The sequence below is a fragment of the Elephas maximus genome, chromosome 7 (assembly GCF_024166365.1).
Source record: "Elephas maximus indicus isolate mEleMax1 chromosome 7, mEleMax1 primary haplotype, whole genome shotgun sequence".
Lineage (NCBI taxonomy): Eukaryota > Metazoa > Chordata > Mammalia > Proboscidea > Elephantidae > Elephas > Elephas maximus.
In genome coordinates this window covers 62,709,382-62,733,970 of record NC_064825.1, presented here as the reverse complement: position 1 = coordinate 62,733,970, position 24,589 = coordinate 62,709,382, and the positions used below count along the sequence as shown (strand labels likewise).

At 39.3% G+C, this 24,589-nt stretch overlaps 1 protein-coding gene and 1 pseudogene across 1 annotated transcript; both read left to right on the top strand.

The window, feature by feature from the left end:
- Positions 1-566: 566 nt before the first annotated feature.
- On the top strand, positions 567-1,511 carry LOC126079563 (olfactory receptor 502-like). The gene has a single exon (XM_049890656.1). It carries the CDS (start codon positions 567-569, stop codon positions 1,509-1,511), a length of 945 nt encoding a protein of 314 aa, XP_049746613.1.
- Positions 1,512-20,092: 18,581 nt separating this feature from the next.
- LOC126080102 (olfactory receptor 478-like) lies at positions 20,093-21,036 on the top strand (annotated as a pseudogene).
- Positions 21,037-24,589: the final 3,553 nt, after the last annotated feature.

The window sequence follows — 24,589 nt, the reverse complement described above, 5'->3', positions numbered from 1 at the left end:
CAAATCCACCACCCGCTTCTTGGAAACCCTATGGGGCAGTCCTACTCTGTCGTATAGGGTCACTATGAGTCAGAGTTGACTCAACAGCAAAGGGGTTGTTTTGGTTTTGGATATGTATATATAATTCTAAGCCCTATTCTTATCATTTTAGAATCTTATAAAAAATGATAGCTTTTTCTGAAGGTTTCATTACAAAACCTGTATTTTGCTTGGTATTATGCTCAGCATTCCTTTTGTTATTCTAATCAGTTTCTTTTTATTCTTCTTTAGCTTTAAAACCACCTTAAATGCATTTTTGGAAAAATATAAAAAGGAAAATCATCATATGTTGAATTTTTTGGTGTTTTTGCCAATAACAATAAATGTATATATATATAATTGCATACCAACATGTGAAGACAAATATATATTTATCATTAATGTTAATATGCAATGACACTTGAACGATATCTTTATTTATAATGACTTTCCATACACGTGTTAATGAAAATGGAGCCAAGACATTTATAACTTATTTAATGCAATTTTTTACCACAGATCTTTTTTGATACCAGCAACATTGTCTCATGGATTCCTTGGTGGACGGGAACCACACTGCAGTGACAGAGTTCATTTTACTGGGCTTAACAGAAGATCCTACCCTTCGGGTCGTCCTCTTCATTGTCATCCTATGCATCTATCTGGTGACCATATCTGGCAATCTCAGCACAATCATTCTGATCAGAATCTCTCCTCAGCTCCATCACCCTATGTATGTTTTCCTGAGCCACTTGGCTTTGACTGACATAGCACTTTCAACCTCTGTCACACCCAATATGCTTGTAAACTTCCTGGTGGAGACAAATACAATCTCCTATCTTGGATGTGCCATCCAACTTGGATCAGCTGCTTTCTTTGGGACGGTTGAGTGTTTTCTTCTGGCTGCCATGGCCTATGATCGCTTTGTAGCAATCCGTAGCCCACTGCTTTATTCAACTAAAATGTCCATGCAAGTGTGTGATCAGTTATTCTCTGTGGTTTATGTAGGTGGTTTTCTCAATGCGTCCTCCCTTACGATTTCCTTCTTTTCTTTATTCTTCTGTGGACCAAATCAGGTCAATCATTTTTTCTGTGATTTTGCTCCTTTAGTTAAGCTTTCCTGTTCTGATGCCAGTATCCCTACAATGGTCCCCTCATTTTCTGTTGGCTCCATCATTGTGCTCACAGTGCTTGTCCTAGCTGTCTCCTACGTTTGCATCCTCATCGCCATCCTGAAGATGCGCTCCACTGAGGGCCGCCAGAAGGCCTTCTCCACCTGCACCTCCCACCTCACTGCAGTAACTCTGTACTATGGGACCACTACATTCATTTATGTGATGCCCAAGTCCAGCTACTCAACTGACCAGAACAAGGTGGTGTCTGTGTTCTACATGGTGGTGATCCCCATGTTGAACCCCCTCATCTACAGTCTCAGGAATAATGAGATTAAGGGTGCTCTCAAGAGGCAGCTTGGTAGAAAATTATTTTCTTAACAAAACCTGTGATTTTGTAGGGTTTGATGCAATAATATACCATTAATATAATATTAAAAGAAATTTGGTTCCTGTGGGCAAAATATACCTGCATATAAATAGCCAGTATGGGGCTTATAGTATATGCGGGCGTGGGTCTTCAGATAGTAAATCAGAGACAATAGTGAGTTAGTTTTAATAAATTAAATTGTATTTAGAATTAAGAATCACAAATTGGTTCACGTGAAAAAAACTTAATCTGCTGAAAATCCTTCTTATGTTTTATTCATATATTATTTTTCAAAGAAATTCTATGTGGTAAGTTAGGGTTATTGTACTGCCAAACCTTTAAAGATATGTTCATTTTCAACAGCAGGTTATGCTGAGAGAAACCTGATAATCCTAGTTTTTCCTTGACTAAGTACCTTCTGAGGGAAAATAACAAAGTGGAACCACACAGGAAAACTGCTAAACACATGGTGCTTGGAGAAATCTTATCTGCTGGGGTTGATCTTTGTGGACTCTTAAAATTCCAGCCTGTGTTTCTGGATTCTGACTCTGGCTTTGGATATAAGGGGTCCCCAATCTAAGAGGATGAGAACACCCTAACTAATCTGTGAATTGCTCAATCAGATCAGAAGAGATGACTTCCTCTGAGGGAATTAACAAGGTTCCCAAACTCATCAGGGACAGAGCAGAGTAAAACCAAAAAAGGATTTCCAGGAGAATCCAGCAAGCTGGATGACATTGAGTCTGTGAGGAAGAACCTCTTAGAGGGATTTATGATCAGGCCCACATCCTGCTCATAAAACTCCAGGGGACTGACTGTTTCTCAGCAGAAATAGTGCCTCCCTCTCTGGGCAGGCTAAATTCACCTCTATATGCTGATGACTGCTACATTTATTTCTGTTTCCTGTCCCCATTTAAGGATTCAGACACAAATTGCATCTTTTTGTAAACAGAATCACACGGCATGTCTTATTCAAGTTTGTCTAGGGATACTGAACCTGTAGAAAGAGGAAAAAAAAAAAAAAGAGAGAACAGACTTTTGAGCCTTTTGTTCCAGCAACTGCAGGTTTGGTCATTTTAAGCAACTCTCATGGTGAACACAGCTAAAGGGAGAGAGGGAATTGGCCCACACGGTTATGGGAGCTAAACCTTTTGCCATCAATCGATTCAGACTCATGGTGACACCATGTGTTATAGACTAGAACTGCTCCATATGGTTTTCTTGGATGTAATCTTTATGGAAGCTGATTGTCAGGTGTTTCTTCCACAGCACTGTTGGGTGGGTTAGAGTTATCGGCCTTTAGGTTAGTAGCCGAAAGGAAACTGTTTGTATCACCCAGGGCCATATATGTATATATTCTTGCACATATGTAAATAACCTCATTGTAGTCGAGTTGATTTCAACTAGACTGCCGCATACAGTTTCCGACACTGTAATCTTTACAGAATGGACTACCACATTTTTATCCTGCTGAGTTGCTGGTGAGTTCAAACTGCCAACCATTTGGTTAGTAGCTGAGTGCTTAACCACTGTGCCTCTAGTGGGAGAGAGAGAGAGATTGATTTTGAGAAACTGGCTGGTAGGATTAGGCAGGCTAGGAAGTCCACGATCCATAGGTCAGTTAAAAGGCTGGAAACTCCAGCAACATCTATTTACAGTGTTGAAGCTGAATTCTTCTTCAGGAAACCAGAGTTTGCTTATAAGGCCTTCAACGGATTGGATGAAGTACATCCGTATTATGGAGGGTAATTTGTTTAGTTGAAGGTCAATTGATTGAATGTTAATCACATGTAAATATCTTTATAGCAACATCTAGACCAGTGTTTCTCCAAACAACTGGGCACCATAGCCTATTCATGTTGACATAAAATTAATCATCACAGAGCATTATTCATTTCATTCATTCAAAAATTATACTCAGTGCTTTTAATATCTCTGGTAGTGTAGGCTCTTGGAAGTATAAGTGATAAACAAAGGTGTCAGCCTACCTGGAATTAATATTCTAGCAGAGGAGACAGACCACAAAACTAACATGTACGTGATATAGACTGCTAGAACTTAGTGAGTACAAAAGAGAAAGAAAAAGCAAAGCAGAGTAAAGAAGACTGACATCAGTGTAGACCTTGCTGAGAAGGTAATATCTGAGCAAAGGATTGAAGGAGGTGAAGTAGGTGCTGTTGCCTGTGTACACACAAACAATTGACCTTTGAGGATTCTGTTCCAGCAATGGTAGGCTTGGAATTTTAATCAACTCTCATGATGAACACAACTAAATAAGCTTGACGAAATATTAAATACTCCATAAAATCACACTAGAGATTACAGGATAAGTGAGAACCCAAATAAACTTTGATTACCCAGAGAAGTGAGCTCAGCACTCACAAAGGTGTTTACAATGAGGAGATTTGACAAGTAGAAGAAAAAGCTAAGAACTGGGGCTGTGGATTTAGTGCTCTTTTGCAGTGACAGCGGCAGAACTCAAAGCCTAGGGCATGCCCAGGTGAGAAGTCTAATTCATACACCTTGTATACACCATGGTGGTCGGGAGAAAAATGAAGGAAAGAAGCTTTTGTACAGATTTGAAGCCCTGGAAATCTAGGGAAAGTTGAGCCTGGAACTTGGGTTAAGGTGGTCTAAGACAAGGTGACTTGAATACATACATGAACATGCTATCTGGAGAAAGGTCTTCATTCTAAGCCTTTATTTTTCCTGCCAAGAATTATGACCATCAAAGAGTGAAAAATAATGTCCAATGCAAAAGGAAACAAGAGACTAAACATGGGAACCAGTAGGAACAACAGACCACAGAAACAGAATCTCTAAGACTAAGATACGGGAATTAACAGACAGAGACTATAATACCGCTAAGCATAAAGAATTAAAAGAGACAAAAATAAACACATTCAAGCCAACGAAATACTAGCAAATCCAATAAAAAACATTAAAAGATTATACTCTACGATCAAGTGAGATTTATCCAGGGAATGCAAGGGTGGTTCAACATTAGAAAATCAATCAATGTAATACAGCAAACTAATAGAACAAAGGAAAGGACAACGTGTCCATCTCAATCAATACAGAAAAGGTATTTGACAAAATTCAACACTGTTTCATGATAAAAACAGCAAACAAGATAGAATTTTAAGGGAAATGAGTTTCTTTGTGTTAGAATTTTAAGGGAAATGAGTTTCTTTGTGTAGCCTTGTGCCTTGCTTCTGCATAAAAGAAAGAGAGAGAGGAAGAAATCAGCTTGAGAGATTTTTTTCCTGAGCCCTAAGGAATTGTTACAGTTTCCCTTATCACAGTTATCCAGGGAAGAAGCTAGTCCTTCCAGTAGAAATGTTAGTTATGCAAATAGATTAAGCCACTTGAGAGGGGATTAGTCAGTTTATTCCAGCGAGGGAATTGGTCAGTTATGCAAACAGGGTGTGTAAATCTGCCCAATAAGATTGAGCCACTTACTTATATAAGCGCCCATCCCACAGAAGTTGAGGGGTTACCTCACTACCATCAAGAAGAGCCTGAAGTGGAGTGTGTGTTTTGGGCCCGGGGTTCCTGTGCTGAGGACCTCATAGACCTAGGAGACAGAGAGAGCTTTAACACTGAAGAGCAGTGTGAGAATGCATGGTCGGCTTCCTGGCCCATGGAGTGAGGTAGCTACAGTGCACTTACCAGCCCATGGAAAAAAAGAACTGAGGGCCTTCAGGTAGGAAGCTTGCTGCTGTAGTGGGGTGCCTCTAGGCACTTGTTGGTGGAGCTAATAAACTCCAGGACAGGCACGAGCAGGGGCAGAGGCCAGGACCAGGTGGGGACAGAGGCCAGGCCAACAGGGGCAGAGGTAGAGGCTAGGCCCTGGCTCTGAGAGTGAGGAGGTGGTAGCACCGGCCAAGCAGAAGGTGTCCTGATTGAAGAACTATATCCTGAGTTATTCCTGTTTCTTCTCTCTATGTGGACTTTAAACCTTAAAACTGAGGTACTGGCATAACTGAAATGGATGACTTCAGGCCTAAATTAAAACTCCATTCTGAATTAGACTGTAATCTTCACTTCTACTGTTCTAAATAGAAAATTCAGCCTTTTTGTCAAAATTTAACTGCTTGGGACACAAAGGGAGCAAGAGTCAGAATTTCTGGCATGGATGAGGAATTGTTTGTTGAAGGTGTTTATTAAGAATGTTTATTTAGACTTCTGGCCAACATGGTGCCATACACAGAAGCACCATGCTGTCCCTTCACAGCAAATACCCCAAAAACTAAGTAAAACAGAGACAAAGGTCATTCCTGGAACCTGAAGTGTCAAACGAAGATGTATACAACTCAGCCAAGCACTTAATGGAATAAGAAACTGACAGAGGACAGAAAGCGAGCAAAGATAGTTGCGGATGTCCCCATCAGCTAACACAGCCCAGATCTGGCATCTTAGACTTCCGCTGGGGATCGGCAGACAGGGAGCACAGGAAAGCAGCTTCAGGGAACTCCCAGCAGGAGACAGAACACCTGGTAAGCAGCGATACACACTTTCCCACCCTCATTCTCCGCTCACTGCTCTACCTCTGAACTTCCTGGCTGGCTGCGGTGGCTAAATTGGCCCGGAAGTGCAGCATCTGAGTCACTTGGATCTGCCCCACCCACGCTGGACGTGGTTGACAGAGAGTAGGAGAAAGCAGCCTCATGAAGTTCCCAGCAGCAGACAGAACACCCAGTAATGAGTAAAACACACTTTTCTAGCCCTCCCCCTCCTCATCCTCCCTTCAGCCTCATCTGCTTCCCACCAGCCAGTCTCTTGGCCAGGAGGCAACTGCTTTGGCCCTAAACTGCTTGGATTCGCCCTGCCCACACTGGCTGGTTCCCTGAGCTGGTGTTGGTTCCTTCCATCTCTTTTGATTTCTACTGTGCCTCCTATCACCTCCCCCTCCTTTGTCTGGAGCACCTGGATCCATGTGCCATCTTTGCTTCTTCTTGAAAGGCTGTGAAGCCATGCTCGACTGGCAAACCACACCCTTGGCCCACGACACCATGCTGGTGGGATTCCTGGGGCTTTTTTTTTTTCCTCATTTTGTTTTGCTCTGTTTGTTTTCTTTTTCTTTACACAGCTTGGGAGTCCCTTCTAGCCAGGCTGCACTGTACAGCATAGGAGTCACTCCCCCAGTATGTGCAGCCGCATAAGAGGGATGCCTGGGGGTGTTTCTTTCTTTTTTTTTCTCCTTTTCTCTTTCTTTTTTCCTTCCTGTCTTTCTTCATTTGTCAGTTCTCATCTCTATATACTTATCTTCTTTCCCTGTCTCCTGAATACCTGGTGCTGTATGACATGTATACCCCTTCTAGCCAGGCTATACTGCACAGCCTGGGACTACTTCCACAGTCTTAGCATTCCCACTGGGGGGACTCAGGGAATCCTGGGGACTTTTCCTTTTTTTTTCTTTTCCAAAATTTTACGTAGCTATTTTTTCTTTCTTTTTCCCTTTTTCTTTTTGTTTTTCTCCATTTCTCGGTTTCTCATCTAACCACTCCAATGATAAACTCACTTAGCACATTTTTTTTTTTTTTGGCTCCTGTTTCTCCTCTTTCCTATGCCCCTATTAGCTCCACACAGCACAACCTTTCCCTTCTTTCCTGCCTACCTGCACTGTGCACTGAGCATCACACCCCTGAGCAGCACAGGCACAACCTACAGGAACCTGCCCAGACCTGATTCCTGGCCCACCCTGTTGGCCCTAGTACATGCGCCAAAAAAGCCATCCCAGCCCCTCAACTTCAGCTGGACCTGTCCTGCTACACCACAGCTGAATGACTGGCCCTGCCTATTGGAAAAAGATGTGAAAATTATCATGATTACAGGCGACCAAACAACAAAGAATAATATACAGCCCATGTGTTTAGACATAACCAAATAAAACAAAAAAGCAGGAAAAAACAAACAAATCCACAACTGAATGTCCCAAAGACAGCAGACAATAACAAAACAAAAAAGGACAGGATGGTTCCAGTAGGTGTCCAAACTAAAACACCACATGACTTTCCAGTAGAAGAAAGGACACTAGAACTACCTGACAGGGAAATCAAATCTCTCATATTCAGAGCAAGCCAAGAGTTGAAGGAAAAAGCAGAAAAAAACGAGGAAAAAATAGACAAATTTATGGCAAATGCAGAGAAATTCGTGGAAAATACAGACCAAAAAATGGAACAATTCAGGAAAGTAATACAGGAACAAGATGCAAAAATATATTTGCAACTAGAAATCATTTAAAACCAACAATTAGAAATCCAAAAGATAAACAAGATTTTAGAAATGGAAGTATCATAGAAGGGCTGAGGAGTAGGTTTGAAAAGACAGAAGAAAGAATCAGATAAATTGAAGACAAACACTTGGATACAGCTCTATTTCAGAAAAAAGCTGAAAAAAGAGTGAAGAAAAATGAAGAAACCCTAAAAATTACATGGCATACAATCAAAGGCAAAAATTTGTGAGTAATCGGAGTTCCAGAACATGGAAAGAAAATGGAAAACACAGAGAGGATCATTGAAGAATTGCTGACAGAAAACATCCCTCATATCATGAATGATGAAAAGCTGACCATCCCAGAAGCTCAACAACCCCATATAGAATAGACCTCCAAAAGAAAAACACCAATGTATATCATAATCCAACTAAAAACAAAGACAAAGAAAAATCTTGAGAGCAGCTCAAGAAAATCAAAAAGTCACATACAGAGGAGAAACACTAAGGCTCAGCTCTGATTATCTGGCATAAACCATGCAGTCATTGCCAAGAAGGCAATGAAATGTCATATCTAAAACCTTGAAAGAAAAAAGATTGCCAACTAAGAATAATATATCCTGCAAAACATTCATTCAAATATGATGGTGAAATTCGGACATTTCCAGAAAAAAAGAAATTAAGGGATTATGTAAAAACCAAACCAAGCTTAAAAGAATTATTAAAGGGAGTCCTTTGGTTTGAAAACAAATGACATCAGACCACAGCATGAATCTAGGATGCAAGATTGTACCAGCCAGATACCAACCTAGGAAATGAACTCTCAAGGACTATCCAAATCAAAACAATTGCAATAGGGAACCAGAGAGGTTAATCTGTAAATGAAGACAATGTCAGAACAATAAAAGAGGGAATAAATGGTATAGGTATAGAACTTTCTAATCAATGGAAAGTCAATAACAACTAATAATAGACTGGTCCAAATTTAGGAAGATAAGGGTAAATTTCAAGGAAACCACAAAGAAAGTTGGGAAACTACTCATCAAAATGAAGAAGAAAAACATAAAGTCTCAATAAAAAAATCTACAAAAACAAAAGAAATTGAAAAGTAATCCTGAAATGAAAGGACATCAGCACAGGGGACTAAGAGGAACAAAGAAAATGTTAGCACCACAAAAAAAGCACTGCAAAATGACAGCAATAAATTCACACCTATCAATAATTACGCTGAATGCAAATAGCCTAAATACACCCATAAAGACAGAAAGAGTGACAGAATGGATAAAAAAAAAAACAGGATCTATCAATACACTATCTACATGACACACTTTAGAAACAAAGCACGTAAATTTATTAAAAAAATCAAAGGATGGAAAAATACCTACCAAAGCAAATACCTGCGAAAAAACAGCAGGAGTGGCAGTACTAATCTCAGATAAAATAGACTTTAAAACAAAATACACCGCAAAAGACAAAGAAGGGCACTATATAATGATTAAACAGACAATACACCATGAAGACTTAACCAAAATAAACATCTACACACCCAATGTCAGGGCTCCAAAATACATAAAACAAGCTCTAACAGCAATGAAAACAGAAATAGATGGTTCCATAATACTAGTAGGAGACTTCAACACACCACTCTTGCTAAAGGAGAACATCTAGAAAGAAACTCAACAAAGATACAGAAGAGCTAAAGAGCACAATCAGCCAACTCGATCTCATAGTCATATATAGAACACTCCACCCCACAGCTGCAAAGTACACATTCTTTTCCAACGCACATGGAACATTCTCCAGAATAGACCACGTCTTAGGCCACAGAGCAACCCTCAACAAAATCCAAAACAGAGATAATATAAAGTAACTTCTCTGACCACAATGCCATCAAATTACAAATTAACAACAGGAAGGCTAAGGAAAAAAAAATCAAATACATGGAAACTGAATAACACCATGCTTAAAAACCACTGGGTAATAGAAGAAATCAAAGGCGGAATCAAAAAGTTCCTAGAATCAAACAAGAATACAAACACATCATACCAAAACCTTACGGACACAGCGAAGGCAGTCATCAGAGGTCAATTTATAGCACTAGAGGCACACATCAAAAAAGAAGAAAGAGACAAAATCAAACATTAGTTATACAACCTGAACAAATAGAAAGAGAACAACATAAGAAGCCCATAGCCACCAGAAGAAAGGAAATAATAAAGATCAGAGCAGAAATAAACAGAGAATAGAAAAATAAAAAAGAAACAACACAACCAGAAGTTGGTTCCTTAAAAGTATCAACAAAATTGACAAACCACTGGAGAAATTGACAAAAGAAAAACAGGAGAGAATGCAAATAACCCAAATAAGGAATGAAATGGGGGGGGGGCATTACAACAGATACAACTGAAATAAAAAAGGATCATAACAGAGTATTGTGAAAAACTATACTCCAACAATTTGAAAACCTAGAGGAAATAAACAAATTTCTCAAAACACAAACTAACACAAAATGATGTTGAAAATCTGAACAGTCCTATAAAAAGAGAAGAGATTGAAAAGGCAATTAAAAAAAAAAAAAAACCCACCAAAAAAAAGCCCTGGCCCAGATGGCTTTACTGGAGAATTCTACGAAGCATTCAGAGAAGACCTTATACCAGTACAACTCAAACTATTTCAGAACCTAGAAAAGGAAGCAGAACTTCCAAATTCATTTCATGAAGCCAGCATAACCCTGACACCAAAACAGGCTAAGACACCACAAGAAAAGAAAATTACAGACCAATTTTCTCCATTTGATGGCCCAAAGTCCATCAAATGGGGAAAAGACAGTCTTTTTAACAAACGGTGCTGGCAAAACTGGATGTCCATCTGCAAAAAAATGAAACAGGGCCCATTTCTCACACCATATACAAAACTAAGTCAAAATGGATCAAAGACCTAAATATAAAGACAAAAACTATGACGTTCATAGAAGAAAAAATAGGATCAATGCTAGAGGCCCTAATACGGGCATTAATAGGATATAAAAAACAACCAACAACACACAAGCTCCAGAGGATAACCTAGATAACTGGGATCTTCTAAAACTTAAACTCATCAAAAGACTTCACCAAAAGAGTAAAAAGAGAACCTACACACTGGGAAAAAAATTTTGGATATTACAAATCAGACAAAGGTCTAATCTCTAAAACCTACAAGAAAATCCAACACCTCCACAACAAAAAGACAAAGAATCCAATTAAAAAGCGGGCAAAGGAAATGAACAGACACTTCACCAAAGAAGACATTCTAGTGGCCAACAGGCACATGAGGAATGCTCAAGATCTCTAGCCATCAGGGAAATGCAAATCAAAATCACGATGAGATACAATCTCACCCTGGCATTACTGGCATGAATCAATAAAACAGAAAATAACAAATGTTGGAGAGGTGACAGGGAGATCGGGACTCTTATGCACTGCTGGTGGGAATGCAAAAGGATACAACCTTTTTAGAAAATGATACGGCGCTTCCTTAGAAAGCTAGAAATAGAAAGGCCATAGGATCCAGCAATCCCACTCCTAGGAACATATCCTAGAGAAATAAGAGTCATCACACGAATAGATATATGTACACCCATGTTCATTGCAGCATTGTTCACAATAACAAAAACATGGAAACAACCTAGATGCCCATCAACAGATGAATGGATGAACAAACTGTGATACGTACACACGATGGAGTATTATGCAACGCTAAAGAACAACGATGAATCTGTGAAGCATCTCATAACTTGGATGCATCTGGAGGACATTATGCTGAGTGAAATAAGTCAATCACAAAAGGAAAAATATTGTATGAGACCACTACTGTAAAAACTCATGAAAACGTTTACATACAAAAAGAAACAATATTTGATGGTTATGAGAGAGGGGAGGGGTGGGGATGGAAAAACACTTAACGGACAATAGAGAAGTGGTAACTCTGGTAAAGGGTAAGACAGTACACGATACTGGGGAAGCCAGCACAACCTGTACAAGACAAAGCCATGGTAGCTCCATACAAACAGACACATCCAATCTCCTTGAGGGACTGAATTGCTGGGCTGAGGGCTGTGGTAACCATGGCCTCAGGGAACATCTAGCTCACTTAGCATAACAGAGTTTATAAAGAATATGTTCTACATTCTACTTGGTGAGTAGTGTCTGTGGTCTTAAAAGTCTGTGAGCGGCCATCTACAATACTCCACTGGTCTCACCCCTTTGGGAGCAATGAAGAAAACTAAAAATATAAGGGAAAGATTAGTCCGAAGGCCTCCACCAGACTGAGTCCAATACAACTAGATGGTGCCTGGCTACCACCACTGACTGCTCTGACAGGGATCACAATAGAGAGTCCTGGACAGAGCTGGAGAAAAATGTGGAACAAAGTTCTAACACAAAAAGAAAGACCAGTCTTGCTGGCCTGACAGAGACTGAAGAAACCAAGAGAGCATGGCCCCCAGACACCATTTTTGCTTAGTAACGAGGCCACTCCTGAGGTTCACACTTCAGCCAAAGATTGAACGGTCCCATGGCACAAAACAAGACTAAAGTGGTGCACCAGCCCTGGGACAGGGACTAGAAGGTAGGAGAAAACATGAGCACTGGTAATAGGGAACCCAGGGCTGAGGAGGGAGAGTGTTGACATGTCATGGGGTCGTTAACCAATGTCATACAACAACGTGTGTACTATTTGATGAGAAGCTAGTTTGTTCTGTAAGCCTTCATCTAAAGTTCAAAAAAAAAAAAAGAAAGAATTTTTATTTACCCTGATGGGGGAGGATACCAGTGGGATGCAGGCCTCAATTCTCGTAAAAGGACCAGACTTAATGGTCTGATTGAGACTAGAAGGACCCCGGAGGTCATGGTCCCCAGAGTTTCTGTTAGCCCAAGAAGGGAACCATCCCCAAAGCCAATTCTTCAGACAGGGATTGGACTTGACTATATAAGACAGAAAATGATACTGGTGAGGAGTGAGCTTCTTGGACCAAGGAGACACAGGAGACTACATGGGCAGCTCCTGTCTCGACGGGAGATGACAAGGCAAGGGGGACAAAAGCTGGCTGAATGGACACAGAAATAGAGAGTGGAGGGAAGGAGTGTGCTGTCTCATCAGGGGGAGAACAAATAGGAGTATATGTTGTTGTTGTTGTTAGGTGCTGTCGAGTTGGTTCCGACTCATAGCCACCCTATGCACAACAGAACGAAACACTGCCCGGTCCTGTGCCATCCTTACAATCGTTGTTATGCTTGAGCTCATTGTTGCAGCCACTGTGTCAATCCACCTCGTTGAGAGTCTTCCTCTTTTCCACTGACCCTGTACTCTGCCAAGCATGATGTCCTTCTCCAGGGGCTGATCACTCCTGACAACATGTCCAAATTATTTAAGATGCAGTCTCACCATCCTTGCCTCTAAGGAGCATTCTGGCCGCACTTCCTCCAAGACAGATTTGTTCGTTCTTTTGGCAGTCCATGGTATATTCAATATTCTTCTCCAACACCACAATTCAAAGGCATCAACTCTTCTTCGGTCTTCCTTATTCATTGTCCAGCTTTCATATGCATATGATGTGATTGAGAATACCATGGCTTGGGTCAGGCGCACCTTAGTCTTCAGGGTGACATCTTTGCTCTTCAACACTTTGAAGAGGTCCTTTGTAGCAGATTTGCCCAATGCAATGCATCTTTTGATTTCTTGACGGCTGCTTCCATGGCTGTTGATTGTGGATCCAAGTAAAATGAAATCCTTGACAACTTCAATCTTTTCTCCATTTATCATGATGTTACTCATTGGTCCAGTTGTGAGGATTTTTGTTTTCTTTATGTTGAGTTCTAATCCATACTGAAGGCTGTGGTCTTTGATCTTCATTAGTAAGTGCTTCAAGTCCTCTTCACTTTCACCAAGCAAGATTGTGTCATCTGCATAACGCAGGTTGTTAATGAGTTTTCCTCCAATCCTGATGCCTCATTCTTGTTCATATAGTCCAGCTTCTCGTATTATTTGCTCAGCATACAGATTAAATAGGAATGGTGAAAGAATACAACCCTGACGCACACCTTTCTGGACTTTAAACCAATCAGTATCCCCTTGTTCTGTCTGAACAACTGTCTCTTGATCTATGTAAAGGTTCCTCATGAGCACAATTAAGTGTTCTGGAATTCCCATTCTTCGCAGTGTTATCCATAGTTTGTTATGATCCACACAGTCGAATGCCTTTGCATAGTCAATAAAACACAGGTAAACATCCTTCTGGTATTCTCTGCTTTCAGCCAGGACCCATCTGACATCAGCAATGATATCCCTGGTTCCACGTCCTCTTCTGAAACTGAGCTGAATTTCTGGCAGTTCCCTGTCGATATACTGCTGTAGCCATTTTTGAATGATCTTCAGCAAAATTTTGCTTGCGTGTGATATTAATGATATTGTTCTATAATTTTCACATTCGGCTGGATCACCTTTCTTGGGAATAGGCATAAATATGGGTCTCTTCCTGTCAGTTGGCCAGGAAGCTGTATTCCATATTTCTTGGCATAGACGAGTGAGAACTGCATCTCTTTTTTGAAACATCTCAATTGATATTCCGTCTATTCCTGGAGCCTTGTTTTTCACCAATGCCTTCAGAGCAGCTTGGATTTTTTCCTTCAGTACCATCAGTTCCTAATCATGTGCCACCTCTTCAAATGGTTGAATATCGACTAATTCTTTTTGGCATAATGACTCTCTGTAATCCTTACATCTTCTTTTGATGCTTCCTGCGTCGTTTAATATTTTCCCCATGGAATCCTTCACTATTGCAACTTGAGGCTTGAATTTTTTCTTCAGTTCTTTCAGCTTGAGAAATGTCGAGTGTATTCTTCCTTTTTGATTTTCCATTTCCAGCTCTTTGCACATGTCATTATAATACTTTGTCTTCTCGAGAGGCCTTTTGAAATTTTCTGTTCAGTTCTTTTACTTCATCAATTCTTCCTTTTGCTTTAGCTGCTTGATATTGAAGAGCAAGTTTCAGAGTCTCCTCTGACATCCATCTTGGTCTTTTTTTTCTTTCCTGTCTTTTCAGTGACCTCTTGCTTTCTTCATGGATGATGTCCTTGATGTCATTCCACAGCTCGTCTGGTCTTCGGTCACTAGTGTTCAATGAATCATGTCTATTCTTGAGATTGTCTCTAAATTCAGGTGGGATATAGTCAAGGTCGTATTTTGGCCCTTGCGGACTAGCTCTGATTTTCTTCAGTTTCAGCTTGAACTTGCATATGAGCAATTGATGGTCTGTTCCACAGTCAGCCCCTGGCCTTGTTCTGACTGAAGAGATTGAGCTTTTCTATTATCTCTTTCCACAGATGTAGTCAATTTGATTTCTGTGTGTTCCATTTGGCGAGGTCCATGTGTATAGTCACCATTTATGTTGGTGAAAGAAGGTATTTGCAATGAAGAAGTCATTGGTCTTGCAAAATTCTATCATTCGATCTCTGGCATTGTTTCTATCACCAAGGCCATATTTTCCAACTACCGATCACTCTTCTTTGTTTCCAACTTTCACATTCCAATCACCAGTAATTATCAATGCATCCTGACTGCATGTTCGATTAATTTCAGACTGTAGCAGCTGATAAAAATCTTCTATTTCTTCATCTTTGGCCCTAGTGGTTGGTGCGTAAATTTGAATAATAGTCATATTAACTGGTCTTCCTTGTAGGCATATGGATATTATCCTATCACTGACAGCGTTGTACTTCAGGATAGATCTTGAAACATTCTTTTTGACGATGAATGCAACACCATTCCTCTTCGAGTTGTCATTCCCAGCATAGCAGACTATATGATTGTCCGATTTAAAATAGCCAATACCAGTCCATTTCAGCTCACTAAAAAAAAAATTTTTTTTTTTTTTTTTACTAATGCCTAGGATATTGATGTTTATGCATTCCATTTCATTTTTGACGATTTCCAATTTTCCTAGATTCATACTTCGCACATTCCAGTTTCCGATTATTAATGGATGTTTGCAGCTGTTTCTTCTCATTTTGAGTCGTGCCACATCAGCAAATGAAGGTCCCGAAAGCTTTACTCCATCCATGTCATTAAGGTCGACTCTATTTTGAAGAGGCAGCTCTTCCCCAGTCATCTTTTGAGTGCCTTCCAACCTGGGGGACTCATCTTCCAGCACTATATCAGACAGGTCCACTGCTATTCATAAGGTTTTCACTGGCTAATGCTTTTCAGAAGTAGACTGCCAGGTCCTTCTTCCTAGTCTGTCTTAGTCTGGAAGCTCAGCTGAAACCTGTCCTCCTTGGGCGACCCTGTTGGTATCTGAATACCGGTGGCATAGCTTCCAGGATCACAGCAACACACAAGCCCCCACAATACGACAAACTGACCGACACATGGGTGGGAGTATATAGCAAGGTGTATATAAATTTTTGTATGAGAGACTGAGTTGATTGGTAAACTTGCACTAAAAACACAATATAAATTAAAATAAAGAAAACAAAAAGAAACTCTTTGCAATTTTTTGCCCTGTAACTCCCCCTCCCCTACCTTCTGCAGTCCTTTGTTTGTTCCACCTGATAAGACCTCACTGTTGTCCCTGCAGTTTGGAACACACTGTAGCATCTTGCCTGGGTGCTTGTGTGTTTGCCCATTTCGTGAAACGTTTTATCCTTCAGTAAAGCTCTTTGTTTTTATTTCTCAAAAAAAAAAAAAAAAGAAAAGAAAAAGAAACCCTTGCCATCGAGTCGATTCCAACTAACAGAGTATAAATGTGGTGTTTTACCAAGACACTTCTAAGTTAATCCTGATCCCCTGTTACTTCCTTAATGAACCATGTAACAGTGAGTATGGTCTATGAGTTTTGTGTGGCTGTTGCATCAAATCATAGAACCCAGCAGAGAAGTAGAGAGTGCAGTGGGGAGAACAGCTGGTTTTAGACTTAGTAAAAAGTTTGAAGAATGGAAGTATGTCTGACCTCAGCCTCATATGAATCAGCTTCGTGCTGATGCTGATTCTTATTCTCCCTGAAGTTAGACAAGGGTCGACATATTGTGACCTCTTTGCAGAAGGTGAAAGGCTTGTACATAAAATACTGGAAGACATTATTAAAAGAACTTAAAAAAAAGACCTAAATAAATGAAAGGACAGTCCGTGTTTATGGATTAGAAGGCTTAACATAGCTAACATGTCAATACTACCCAAAGCAATCTCAAATTCAATGCAATCCCCATAAAAATTCCAGCAGACTTTTTTTGCAGAAATGGAAAACCAATTCTCAAATTTATATGGAAGGAGAAGGAACCCCAAATAGCTAAAGCACTCTTGAAGAAGAACGAAGTTGGAGGGCTCAGGCTTCCTGGCTTCAAAACATACTATAAAGCCACAGTAATTAAAACAGACTGGGATTGGTATAATAATAGACATATAGACCAATGGAACAGCATTGAGAGTCCAGAAATAAAATCATACATCTATGTTCAACTGACTTTTGACAAGGGTGCTAAGTCTATTTAGGGGGGAAGGAAGTCTCTTCAATAAATTGTGCTAGAAAAACTGGATTTCCATGTGTAGAAACATGAATCAGAATCCATGCCTCATAGTATTCAAAAAAATTTAAATAAATGTAGAACCAAAATATGAAACTATAAAATTCTCACAAGAAAATATAGGGGCAGAGCTGTACGATGTACTTCTTAATGATGGATTATCAGCTATGGGAACAAAAGGATCACGGAAGAGGTCATTCAAATGGCTTAAAACCACATGATAAGATGTTCAACATCATTAGTCATTGTTGCTATTAGTTGTTGTCTAGTTGCTTATTAGTATCTGTATAGGATGGGGTGATGGGCCATCATTTGTCTTAGAAGCCCTTCCTCCACTTCCACCAAAGGGAGCATCGGGAGGACATTATAAACTGAGGATTAGCAAGAGAATTATATTCTTTGGGTTGAAGATACTTGCTTCTACCATCATCCCCCTAGCCACATAAGCCACAAACCAGTAGTCATTCCTTTGAGGCATGTAGTATGAAAGACTATCTTATTTGGAAATCATTTTTTTTACTTCATAGTTTGCAAAATATACCACTTTTAAGATATTTTATACCTTTTGCTAGAAAAATATGTACATGTCTTAAATAATTTTGTTATTAAAAACTCAACATCGTATGGTATCCAGCTCACATCACCCAAGGTATTGAATGGAGTTTCTTTCAGTAACTACCAAAATCCAGACCAAACCAAACCCACTGCTGTCAAGTCGTTTCCGACTCATAGCGACCGTACAGGATAGAGTAGAACTGCCCGACAGAGTTTCCAATGAGAGCCTGGCGGATTTGAACTGCTGACCTCTTGATTAGCAGTCATAGCACTTAACCACTATGGCACCAGGGTTTCCAGTAACTACCAAATACTTATAAAATGAATACGCTGAATGAATGAACATAAAATTACCTTTTATATATGAACTTTAGTATTCCTTAAGATGAAATATCAAAGTAAATTAAAAACTAATATTTAGTTATGAGAAATTTATTTTATTATACTCTAATAATAGTCAAATGAAAGTGCACCAACACCTACATAGAAATAAAAATTAATAAATAAATAGGCTGCTTGAGAACTGACAGAACCCCTAAGACTAGTTGTGTATGTGGGATTTGAACTGTTCAGTTTCCACTGGAGAATGTGATGATGATCTTTGGTGTTTTTGAATTCACATTTGAATCTTCAGAGGTTTGTCCCCAAAGGCAAACCGTAGCAGAAAGATAGCACGGCTGCTATATAAATACAAAGACTTTGGATTTATCACCGAAAGATGAACGAATTATTTCAAGAGGTAAGATTTCAGCATCTGTGAGTGAACCTGACCTACTGATTCATAATTTACCACTGAGAACACTTTGCTCTCTCAGATCGTGTCTGTACTCACAAGTCATAGTTGGGGAACCAGGCAGATGTAATCAAGCAGTCAGCTAACAGGGAGCTTTGAATTCACTTAAGGTTCCAGTCAGGTTAGTGTAAAACCATGAGCTTAATTCAAATTACTAGGACTCCTTACTTATCCACTCATAAGTCCGGAAACTCTATCTATACGTGACATGCAGCCACAATGCTAATAAATCCATTACCTTCTAGATTCTTTGGAGATTTATTATTTTAAACATCTTTGAAGAAAGAGTTACTTTATTTATGGGTCCGAGTGCTCCAGGATCACAGTCAACAAGACACAATGGACAAAGCCCAGGATAAAAAGCCAGAAAATTTGCAGATGAGGGTCAACATGGCCACTAGCTGGGTGATCCTGGCTAAACTTCTTAACTTGTGAGGCTATACTTTATTCAGCTGTATATTATGTCAATAATAATATTATTTCTTTCTACAATACTCCACTTAGAAAACACTGTTACAGTAGAAAATGATTTGATTTGTTTGGATAATTGCACTTTAATTACACCATGAGTATCAGTCATATAGTACTTTGTATGGTGATTAGATTGATATTTCACACTCCTTCATAAAGCAATAATATTTAACTACAAATATTTAATGCATTTACAAAAGGTGACTATTCCCTAATTTGAAATTCCTATGTTGTATTAATATCAAGAAATATTGTATTTCTCCTTTAAAAAATGTTCTTGTTTGATAGCCTTTGTGAACTATGTAACTAACTAGATATCTCTTTATATATTAAAATTAGCCATCAGAAAGCAGAAAGGCTAATCTCTTATAAACTACTTTCCAAGTATACTCAACTTCATCGATATAATTATTCAATGTCATTTATGTTATAGTTACTAAAGAACTGGACTGGATTCATACTCTGGGGCTCATATCCTGATTCTACCACTTCCTATGCAACTTCAGGTAAGTTACTCAACTTTTCTGCTATCAGTTTAGTTATCTGTAAAATGGGAATAATAAAATACTTAATATTATTTCATGGAAGTTAAAATAGAAATATGTATATATGGTCCCATGTATGTTGTTTAAAAAAAATTTTTTTGTTTTAAGCATTAAATAAATATTAGTGATTATGCTAATTTTCAGTATGTAACACTATATTTATAAATTCTTTTTTATACTTACCAATCCTTTTGTTATTTGCATAAGTCTTATGTTTTTTAATCTTTACATTTAAAGGCACTTTGAATGCACTATTGTAAAAAATAATATTAGAAAGAAAACAATACATTATTTCAACCAAGTTTAATGATGCTTTTAATAAAAGTGATCTAAACATAGAGAGGGACTCATTACTGCATAGAAATATATACATTTTTCTGGCTTTAAGTAAACACTAAATTTTTAAAACAAAACTTGCTTGAATGAAAACTTTGTATATAAAGCAGCTACATAGTTTCATGGATTCCCTGGTGGACGGGAACCACACTGCAGTGACAGAGTTCATTTTATTGGGTTTAAAAGAAGATCCTACCCTTCGGGTCATCCTCTTCATGGTCATCCTGTGCATCTATCTGGTGACCATATCTGGCAATCTCAGCACAATCATCCTGATCAGAATCTCTTCGCAGCTCCATCGTCCTGTGTATGGTCTCCTGAGCCACTTGGCTTTTTCTGACATAGGCTGTTCATCTTCTGTCACACCCAATATGCTTGTAAACTTCCTGGTGGAGACATACAAAATCTCCTATCTTGGAGGTGCCATCCAGCTTGGTTCAGTTGTTTTCTTTGGGTCAGCTGAGTGCTGTCTTCTGGCTGCCATGGCCTATGATCGCTTTGTAGCAATCTGCAACCCACCGCTTTATTTAACTAAAATGTCCACCTATTCTCTGTGGCTTATGTATGTGGTTTTCTCAATACTTGTTGTTGTACTATTTGCTTTGATTCTTTATACTTCTGTGGACCAAATTGGGTCAATCATTTTTTCTGCGATTTTGTTCCTTTAGTTGAACTTTCCTGTTCTGATGCCAGTATCCCTGCAGCAGTCGCCTCATTTTTCATTATTGTGGTCACATTGTTTGTCATAGCCACTTCCTATGTCTAGATCCTCATCACCATCCTGAAGATGTGCTCCACTGAGGGCCACCACAAGGCCTCCTCCACCTGCACCTCCCACCTCACTGCAGTCACTCTGTTCTATGGGACCATTACATTCATTTATGTGATGCCCAAGTCCAGCTACTCTACTAACCAGAACAAGGTGGTGTTTGTGTTCTACAAGGTGGTGATCCCCATGTTGAACTCCCTCATCTACAGTCTCAGGAATAATGAGATTAAGGCTGCTTTCAAGAGACAGCTTGGTAGAAAAATATTTTCTTAACGAAACCTCTTTTGTAAGGTTTGATGCAATAAAATACCGTTAAAGTAATATTAAAAGAAACTTGGTTCCTGGGGCCAAAATATATCCACATATAGTAGGACAGTATGAGGCTTCATAGTATACATGGGGGTGGATTTTCAGACAGTAATCGGAGACAATAGTGAGTTAACTTTAATGAAATTAAATTAAATTTATAATTAAGAAACAAATTGGATCACATGAAAAAATCTTAATCTGCTGAAAATCTTTTTTAATATTTATTCATACATGATTTTTCAAAAGCACTTGTGTCGTAAGTGAAGGTTATTGTACTTCCAAACCTTTAAGGCTGTGTTCATTTTCAAAATCAGGTTATGCTGAGATGAGCCTGATAACCATAGTTTTGCCTTGACTGAGCACCATCTGAGGGGAAATAACAAAGTGGAACCATACAGTAAAACTGCTAAAGACATTGTACTTATCGAAAGGTTATCTGCTGGGGATGGTCTTTGTGGACTCATATAATTCCAGCTGTTTTTCTGAGTTCTAGTCTTGGATTTAAGGGGTCCCCAGAGTCTAAGAGGAGCCCTAGTGGTGCAGTGGTTAAGAGCTCAGCTGCTAACCAAAAGGTCAGCAGACTGAATCCACCAGTTGCTCCTTGGAAATCCTATGGGGCAGTTCTACTTTGTTCTATAGGTTCATTATTAATTGGGTCATTATGAGTCAGAATTGACTCCAAGGTATGGGTTTGAAGCCCTGGTTGCACAGTGGTTAAGAGCTCGGCTGGTAATCCAAAGTTTGGGCAGTTCAAATCCACAAGCCACTGCTTGGAATACCTGTGGGGCAGTTCTACTCTGTCCTATTGGGTCACTATAAGTTGGAATTGACTTGACAGCAATGGGCGGTGGTAGAGACTAAGCGTAAGAGAGCAGCCTGACTAACCTGTGAGTTGTTCAGTCAGATCAGAAGATTTGATTTACTCTGAGGGAATGAGCAGGTTCCCAAACTCATCAGGGACTGAGCAGAGCAAAAGCAGAAAAGGATTTCTAGGAGAATCCGGCAAGCTGGATAAAACTGAATCTCTGAGGAAGAAACTAATGGAGGAATTTATGATCAGGCTCACATCCTGTTCTTAAAATTCCAGGGGAATGAACTCTTTCCCAGCTAAAATAATGACTGCCTCTCTAAACCCCTATAACTGCTACATTTATTTTTGTTTCCTGTCCCTACTAGGAGTTGGAACAGACTCGGACTGGGTGGGTCCCTACTTAAGAATTCAGATGCAAATTACATCTTTTTGCAAACAGAAACAAGGGAATGTCTTATTCAGGGTTCTCTAGAGAAACAGAACCAGAAGAGAAAGAAAAACAGAACAGGACTTTGAACCTTCTGTTCCAGTAACTGCAGGTTTGGTAATTTTAAGCAACTCTCATGGTGAACAGAGCTAAAAAGAGAGGGATTTATCTAGCTGAATTGGCTCACATGATTATGGGAGCTAAACTCGTTTCCTTTGATCAACTGAGAATCATGGTGATGCCATGTGTTATAGACTAGAACTGCTCTATATGGTTTTCTTAGCTGTAATTTTTATGGAAGGAGACTACCAGGTCTTTCCTCCACAGCACCATTGGGTGGGTTGCAACCATCAACCGTTAGGTTACTAACTGAAAGCAAAACATTTGCACCACCCAGGGCTGTATCAATATTCTGTAGTATATATAAATAACTTCATTGCCACCGAGTTGACTCTGATGGAACTGCCCCATAGAGTTTCGAATGCTGTAATTTCTACGGAAGCACACTGCCACATCTTCCTCCCACAGAGCAGCTGGTAGGTTTGAATCACCAACATTTTGGTTAGTTGCTGAGCGCTTAACCACTGTGCCACCAGAGAGACAGAGAGAGATTGATTCTGAAAAACTGGCTCACAGAATTAGGTGGGCCAGGAAGTCCAAAATCTGTATGTCAGATAGAAAAAAAAAAAGAAATTCAAGCAATGTTGTCTGTTTACAGTGAAGAAGCTGTATCCGTCTTCTTCAGGAAACTATGGTTTGGTCTTAAGGCCTTCAAATGATTGGATGAAGCACATTCACATTGTAGAGGGTAATCCGCTTAGTTTAAGGTCAATTGATTAAATGTTAATCCCATGTAAATATCTTTATAGCAACAACAACTGGGCACCATAGGTTATTCATGTTGACATAAAATGAGTCATCACAGGACATTAATCATTTCATTCATTCAAAAATTATACTGAGTACTTCTAATATTTCTAGTACTGTGTGGGCTATTGGAAATGCAACTGACAACAAAAGTGTCTGTCTACCTGGAATTAATATTCTATCAGAGCAGGCAGATGAAAAGAGAAACAAGTACATGATATAGATTATTAGAAGCTGGTGAGTGCTCGATGGCACTGGGGTTTTACTGGGTGAGTGCTATGGAGAAAGAAAAAGCAAAGTAGAGTAAGAGAGACTGACATGTCAGTGTAGACCTCACTGAGAAGGTAACATCTGAGCAAAGGACTGAAATAGGTGAAGAAAGTTCATGCCAGCTATGATGTTGCCTGTGTACACACATACAACTGACGTTTGAGGCTTCTGTTCCAGCAATGGTAGGCTTGGTAATTTTAATCAACTCTCAGAATGAACACAACTAAATAAGCTTGATGAAATGTTAAATACATCATAAAATCACATTATAGCTTACAGGATAATAAGTGAGAACCCAGATAAACTGTGATTACCCAGAGAGGTAAGCTCACCACTCAAAAATACTTTTTCAATGAGGAGATTTGACAGGGAGGAGAAAACGCTAAGAACTGGGTCTGTGCATTTAGTGTTCTTTTGGAGTGAGAGAGTCAGAAGTCAAAGCCTAGGGCATGTACAGGTGAGAAGTCTAATTCATACACCTCATATACATCACGATGGTCGGGAGAAACATGAAGTAAACAAGCCTTTCTACAGACTTGCAGGCCTGGAAATCTAGGGCAAGTCAAGCCTGGAACTTGGGTTAAGGTGGTCTAAGACGAGGTGACTTGAATAAATGCATGAACATCCTATCTGGAGAAAGGTCTTAATTCCAAGCCTTTTTTTTTTTTTCCTGCCAATAATTACAACCACCAAAGAGTAAAAAATAATGTCCAACACAAAAGGACCCAAGAGACTAAACACAGGAGCCAGTGGGAACAATAGACCACAGAAACAGAATAACAAAACTAAAATAAGGGAATTAATAGACAGAGACTACAGTGCTAAGCTTAAAGAATTAAAAGAAACTTAAAAATAAATACAATCAACTCAACAAAATACTAGCAAACCAAATCAAAAACATATTAAAGGATTATACACCATAATCAAATGAGATTTATCCCAGGAATGCAAGGATGTTTCAACACTAGAAAATCAACCAGTGTCATACCACAAACTAATAGAAAAAAGGAAAGGACCACTTGTTCATCTCAATCAGTATAGGAAAGGCATTTGACAAAATTTACCACCCTTTCATGATAAATACAAACAAGATAGCAAAATGAGTTTCTTTGTGTAGCCTTATATCCTTGATTCTTTGCAAGAGAAACAGAGGAAGAAATCAGCCT